This window comes from Centropristis striata, chromosome 13, assembly GCF_030273125.1.
Source record: "Centropristis striata isolate RG_2023a ecotype Rhode Island chromosome 13, C.striata_1.0, whole genome shotgun sequence".
Classification (NCBI taxonomy): Eukaryota; Metazoa; Chordata; class Actinopteri; order Perciformes; family Serranidae; genus Centropristis; species Centropristis striata.
In genome coordinates, this window is record NC_081529.1 from 23,407,851 (window position 1) to 23,414,241 (window position 6,391).

At 41.4% G+C, this 6,391-nt stretch overlaps 1 protein-coding gene across 2 annotated transcripts; it reads left to right on the top strand.

Annotated features, from left to right (window-relative positions):
* Window positions 1-6,074, top strand: luc7l3 (LUC7-like 3 pre-mRNA splicing factor). Of its 2 annotated transcripts, none has more exons than XM_059347585.1 (11): window positions 1-371; window positions 832-901; window positions 1,000-1,039; window positions 1,125-1,269; window positions 1,350-1,424; window positions 1,727-1,831; window positions 2,072-2,233; window positions 2,389-2,762; window positions 2,887-3,074; window positions 3,709-3,932; window positions 5,466-6,074. In XM_059347585.1, the coding sequence occupies exons 1-10, from the start codon at window positions 273-275 to the stop codon at window positions 3,897-3,899; spliced, it is 1,449 nt and encodes a 482-aa protein (XP_059203568.1). In that variant the 5' UTR covers window positions 1-272; the 3' UTR covers window positions 3,900-3,932; window positions 5,466-6,074. The 2 variants fall into 2 exon arrangements, with proteins under 2 accessions (XP_059203568.1, XP_059203567.1); XM_059347584.1 differs by having other exon boundaries at window positions 3-371; window positions 2,884-3,074.
* Window positions 6,075-6,391: the final 317 nt, after the last annotated feature.

The window sequence follows — 6,391 nt, forward strand, 5'->3', positions numbered from 1 at the left end:
TCATATATTACACTTTTGGTGAAGTTTTCTGCAAAACTTGAAAAAAAATGAGTTAGGCGATTATCTTAACAGGGTGACGTTATAAATAAGTCATGACCGCATGGTCATCGTAAATTTATGTTAATGTCATACTTGTACTTCCGGTTCAGCTGTTGAACTATTGACGGCGTCCGCCATTTTGATTCCAAGTATCTTGCGCGCAATAGATGGTGTCAGCTGGGCCATCAGTAGATATCGTAGTACTTTAAATAAAGGCTACACTTGTTGGAGAAATGCTTTCAGCAGCCCAGTTACTCGATGAGTTAATGGGCCGAGATAGAAACTTGGCCCCTGACGAAAAGCGATCCAACGTGCGATGGGACGACGAGAGCGTAAGTTAGCATACTAGCTAACGTTAGCCTAGCTAGTTTAATGAGCTAACATAAGCTAGCTAAATGTTTAATTTAGACAACCAAATTAAACATATGCGGTTCGTTCTGTATACAACGATAAAGCACGGAATTAATAGTATTATCTTACATCTTGAGTAGTGTTTAGGCACGTGTATTCGTAAATGTAGTAGCAGAGTTAGCTGGTGCTAATAGTATTTCATTGCTCACAATGCGGCTTGAAACGCTGTGGATTAGTTATTGCCCTGGTGCTAGCGTTTGCTTTAAATGGTAGTTATAGGTTTAAGTACGTTCTAGCGTTGTATCCGCTCCCCACTTGGTTAGTGTTTATAACTGTTAAATCAAGATATGCTGTTATATCCCAGTTAGCATAAATCAGCTGTAACTCTATTGTTAGCAGTATAATTCTGCCTTGTATAGTAAAATTCTCTTCTATTTGAAGAAGGTATGCCGATACTATCTGTGTGGCTTCTGCCCAGCGGAACTATTCACAAACACCCGCTCTGACTTGGGTAAGTCATGATTTGTATACACACGTACATGTTGTAATGCATAGTAGCTGACTTATGTGCTTATTATTAGAAAATAACACTTTGCACTTCTATTCCAGGCCCTTGTGAGAAGATCCATGATGAAAATCTTAGAATAACGTAAGTTTGATTTGTGGTTTTTAACCTAATTTTGTGTGTGTAGATATCTCCATGTGATAAACTGTTTATATCCCAATGCGTCCAGGTATGAGAAAAGCTCTCGGTTCATGAAGGAGGGCTATGAGCGGGACTTCCTGCGCTATTTGCAGTCACTCCTGGCGGAGGTGGAACGGCGGATTCGAAGAGGGCATGCCCGGCTTGCACTTTCTCAGGCTCAGCAGAATGCAGGGGTATGTGCCTTAGATTTTGGCACGAAAAACAAATTGACCAGTGTGTTTCTACCTGAGTTACATTAGTTTTATTTCTGTAGGGTCCTGGTCCATCAGGAAAGAATGAAGAGAAGGTCCAGGTTCTAACAGAGAAGATTGAAGACTTGGTCTTACAGGTTTGTAATCAATATGCTGGAATAACTTATGTAAATATATGGTATTATTGTTTCATGCGTTAGTAACTTGGAAGGAACTTCGTGCACCAGATGCACTGTCTCTTGAATATGTCAGAAACACATTTGTTCCCAGATTTACCACAGCAATAAACCAAAATTGTAATCTTTACATAACCTTGCACGAAATTATATTACAAGACACCCAACTGTCTTCTCGTTGACTCCTCAGGGAGCTAGTTGTTTTGACGAAGCATTGTGATAACTCGTCTTTTTTTACTTGTCTCTGTTTTGCTTTCACTCAGATTGAGGAGCTGGGGTCGGAGGGCAGAGTGGAGGAGGCCCAGGGAATGATGAAGCTGGTGGAGCAGCTGAAGGAGGAGAGGGAGCTGCTCAGCTCCACCCCCTCGGTGAGTCAGCTAACTCCAGGCCAGTCGGCCCACAGACTCAGCTCAGGATAGTTGGCATTTCTTGTGTAATGCTACCTGTTGGCAAACATGTTTTGTTCTAATGCAAATTATCACAGTCAAACTAAGCTTGGACCGAAAATTATTCCACCTGTCTCACTGACATTAACTTATTAAGCAGTTGTGCTCTGGGGCATAAATATGTTTTGTTTTATGATGTAACTTATGTACCTTTTTATCCAGACTATCGAGAGCTTTGCAGCCCAAGAGAAACAGATGGAGGTGTGTGAGGTGTGTGGGGCCTTCCTTATAGTGGGTGACGCACAGTCCAGAGTTGACGACCACTTGATGGGCAAGCAACACATGGGCTATGCCAAGATCAAATCCACTGTGGAAGAGCTCAAGGTAACAGGATTACATGTCAAAACAAAAACATACATGATGAGATACTTGAGCCATGATACACAGTACTTGATCTTACTAAAGATTTCAATAATCCACAGAATGGTCTGAACAACTTTTCATAATTAATATGAGGGCTCTGTCTTAAATGTTCTCAGGAGAAGCTACGACGTCGCTCAGAGGACCCGCAAAGCGAAAGCCCAGCGCTCAAGAAGGACAGAGAAGACCGGGAGCGTGAGAGGGAGGAAAGGGAGAAAAAGCGCAAAGAGGAGGAGGAAAAGGAGATCGCAAGGGAGAAGGAGCGTGAAAAAGAGAAGGAGCGAGAGAGAGAGCGGGAGCGAGAGAGGGAGAGGGACAGAGATAGAGACAGGGATAGAGACAGGGAGCGGGAACGGGAACGGAGGGCACGCCGGAGCCACTCTCACAGCCGCCACTCCAGTCGAACATCAGACAGGAAACGGAGCCGATCCAGGGATCGCCGGAGGTCCAGGAGCAGAGACAAGGACAGGGAGAGGGAACGCAAACGGAGCAGGTATGGCTGACTCTTGCACTATCCCATGTAGTAATCAGATTGCTCTTTTGGTTTCTGACCATAAAACATGTATGTTTTTCCTATTTGTTGCCTTAACTCATTTTCCTCCCGCGTTTTGCAGAAGCAGGGACAGGGAGAGGGAGAGGAGGCGAAGCCGTGACCGCTCTGACAGAAAGCGCCGCTCCCGCAGTCGTGAGAGGAGGAGGTCGCGCAGCTCAGACCGCAAATCTCACCGCCATCGCAGCCGCAGCAGGGACAGGGACAGAGAGGAGAAGAAAGACAAGGACAGAGAGCGGTCATCAAAAGATAAAGGTGTGGACTTAAAATGTTTTTTGTTTGTACTACATGCTAAGTTACTTCCTCGGCCTCTGACCATTTGGTGTGTTTTTAGTCTGTGTGTAGATTTTTACTAGATTGCACATGCTATTATATGGAGTTTGTACAAAGTCTCAAAACTTTGGAAAGTGCTTAATTTTAACTATTGTTTTTGAGGTTTGGAATATGCTTGAATTTGAATATACTCTTGGAAAACAGCGAATGGGTCATAAGCTCACCTTGTGATGGCACAAAATTTAGTCCATAGCAACAGACTGCAGAATGCTGTAATTGACCAAAATTGAGTCCGGTATTCCACAAAGCCTTAAAAATTAAAATACAGGTGCATCTCAATAAATTAGAATATCATGGAGAAGTCCATTTCCAGTAGTTCAAGTCAAATAGCCCCAACCAGGTATTGAGTGCATAAAGATGGACATACCTTTCGATATCAAACATACTTTTTAAAATTGGTCTTTTGTAATATTCAAATACTTATAATAATTATAAGAAATTAAATAAATTAAGACATGAAATGTTTCGTTCTGTAATTTGAATTGAATTACTGACATAAATAAACTTTTCTATGATATTCTAATTCATTGAGATTCACCTGTACATGTTTTCCCAGACCGTAAGGTGACGGAGGAGAGGAGCAGCTCTAAGAAAGACAAGCATACTGACGGTGACGCAACTGCCGCCAAGGCTTCGTCAGAAGCGGAACCGATGGAGACAGAGGCGGCTGCCTCTACCTCCGCCTCCCCTCTGCTTAACGGCCAGCAAGAGCTCCTCCATTCTGAAGGTGACACTCAGTCCAATTAAAACTGATCTGATAGGACCTCAGATCAGGCTCAGGTAAGTGCGTCCTCCTCCTCGCTCCCCCCTGGCTCTCAACCCGACCCCTCCACCCTCCCTCTCCCATCTCCCCTACCCACCCTCTCACCCTGCCTCTCCCACCCTGTTTACATTCAGTTCAATGCCTATTATTTTGTCTTATGTACTATGTGCATATATCTTTATCCTGTTTTCAAATAGTGCATCATAAGTATGCACTGAAGATCAAGGACTAGGCCCGATGAGTGAGAAGAAAGTAGAAAACATTCACACAAAGCCAAGAGGGAAAGGCCAGTGTAGCCCTGAGCAAACATGCCCGGAGGTACCCCTCGTTTTGTATCGGTTTTTGATACTTATAGATGTATATTTGTCTTTGTAGACAAAATGGCAGAAAACCAGTCCAATCAAATTTTCCTGCCTGTATTTACTTGTTTGTTTATTTTTGTTTTATTTTTTACTTTTCAGTAGGAAAATGTAGTAATTTTGATATGCTGAGATCCATACTTTCAGCTATCGTCAAAGGTGTATGTGGAAAAAAGAAGCCATTCATTTTGCCGTAACCATAACTCAAATGCCATGGATTTGTTGTCCAGCTTACTGTGCCTGATAATGCCATGCAGTGTGTGTTTGGGGGGTGTCATAGCACCGGGGGCCTTACGTAACCAACTAACTGGAGGGTAGGGTTTATCAAATGAATTGCAGCTGACTTCCATACCTCACACAGCGTTGGTGTTGTGAGCGAGACCACATGAGAAAAGGGCAAATTAAAAATCATGGATACTCTCTGACTGTCAAACTGTGCAGGTACTCACCCCAGGTACTCCTTTCTCTACCCACATCCATTTCTGAATGCTGTTGCCTGTCAGAAAAACAATTCTGTACTTCTCCAGAACATGAACTTGAAAGCTTGAATGTGTTTATTCTTTTTTTATTGTGTTTCTTTGCTTTTCCATTTGCTAACTTTCAAATATGTTTGGGGAAAAAGGTCACTTTCTAGAAATGTCAGGCAGACACATATTAAAATGCTGAGATGCATCGACAGCCTGCTTGATGTACCTATGCCAACAGCTAAAAATGCCACGGTAGATTTCCCTGTAGTGTTCAGGACTAAAGTTTTGTTAGGATATTTTTATTTGTTTGGTTATTGGTTATTAAAAAATGTCAAGTGCACTTTTGCATTGGCGTACGGACTATCAAACAGGTTTGTCACTGTTTTTAAAAAACATTAAGGCCTAAAGTGGCGATCAGACATTTTTTTTTAAAGATTGAATCTAAGTGCAAACATCTGATCAAAACAATACAGTTAAAGAAACTGAATATTTACAGAATACCACGATATTCTGGCCAAATCGTACTACAGTGCTAGTTTCTGGATATTATTTGTTCATCATTAGCAGTCTCTACACTTTTCTCTGTGGCTAAATTGGGGGATATATTTGACCACTAGTGTTTATGTAGAAGCTGTCGTTGCTCCAGTAGCAGCAGTTGTTGCTACAAGCACTTGTTTCGGGACCTTTGCTGACATTTCTTTTTATGAACATTTTTGCTCAACAGGGGAAGCTGGGATATCTGGTGGAGGAAGAAGCGGAAGAGCGCACCCATCCTTTCCCTGAACCTGACACTCCGCTGCTTAAAAACAAGGTGAACCACAAATGTGTAGTGGCTTATTTAAAAACACGATGTTCCATCACCTGTCTTATCTCTTGGCTGGATGAGGGTAGTTGTGGTTCATCTGATGTATTTCTTGGTCTAGATGTCAGCCAGGCATCACTCTGAATACCAAACTTAGAGAAGTTCATAATGGGTTTTTGTGTTCATATTTTGAAAATCTTTACACTTCCTCCTTGTTTTTTGACATTAAGTGAAAATGAAATTATAAAAAAAAGAAATCAGTGCTTGTGGTTTGTTTTGGTTTGTCAGGTTCCAATTCACTCCCTGACCTTCTTTTTAAAAAGTCAGTTGAAAGCGTATGTACAATGTTAGTCCAATGACGGGGCGTGTCTCAGTTCTCCTCCACTTAGAGCTCACATTGATTGCTCTTGTCCCCTTAATGTAAAAATACTGATTTAATTTTGATCAAAATATTTCAAAGACTGAAGATTTGTTTAATTTTGCTCTGCTTTTAATGTCCATGTTGTCTCGATGAATAAAAGTAAAAACTTGTCAGTGCCGTCGTGTTTTATTCCCCACAATGGGACTGTCTTCTACACTGAAAAAAAGCAGATTTCCAGGGTTACCTGTTGTAGAAAGCCTTACTGAGTCAAAGCAGGATGTAATCAAGTAAAATGTAATAAAAGAAATGTCTCTTAATGAAGTTATAGGCACATGAGTAATAATCGGCATACTTTTATTTTGAAAGCAAAATGAAACGACTGCAGGTATCAAGTATCATTTTTATGATATCAAAGGGAAAAAATGAACCTAAAATTATTAGGAATGTCAGCAATCATGAATCTATTAAATTCGTGATTATGCCATTT

Coding starts and splice junctions, on each gene's coding strand:
- luc7l3 (XM_059347584.1), top strand. CDS start 273: ATGCTTTCAGCAGCCCAGTTACTCGATGAGTTAATGGGCCGAGATAGA. Junction 1,040..1,124: donor GATGAAAATCTTAGAATAAC/GTAAGTTTGATT, acceptor CAATGCGTCCAG/GTATGAGAAAAGCTCTCGGT. Junction 2,234..2,388: donor CCACTGTGGAAGAGCTCAAG/GTAACAGGATTA, acceptor AAATGTTCTCAG/GAGAAGCTACGACGTCGCTC.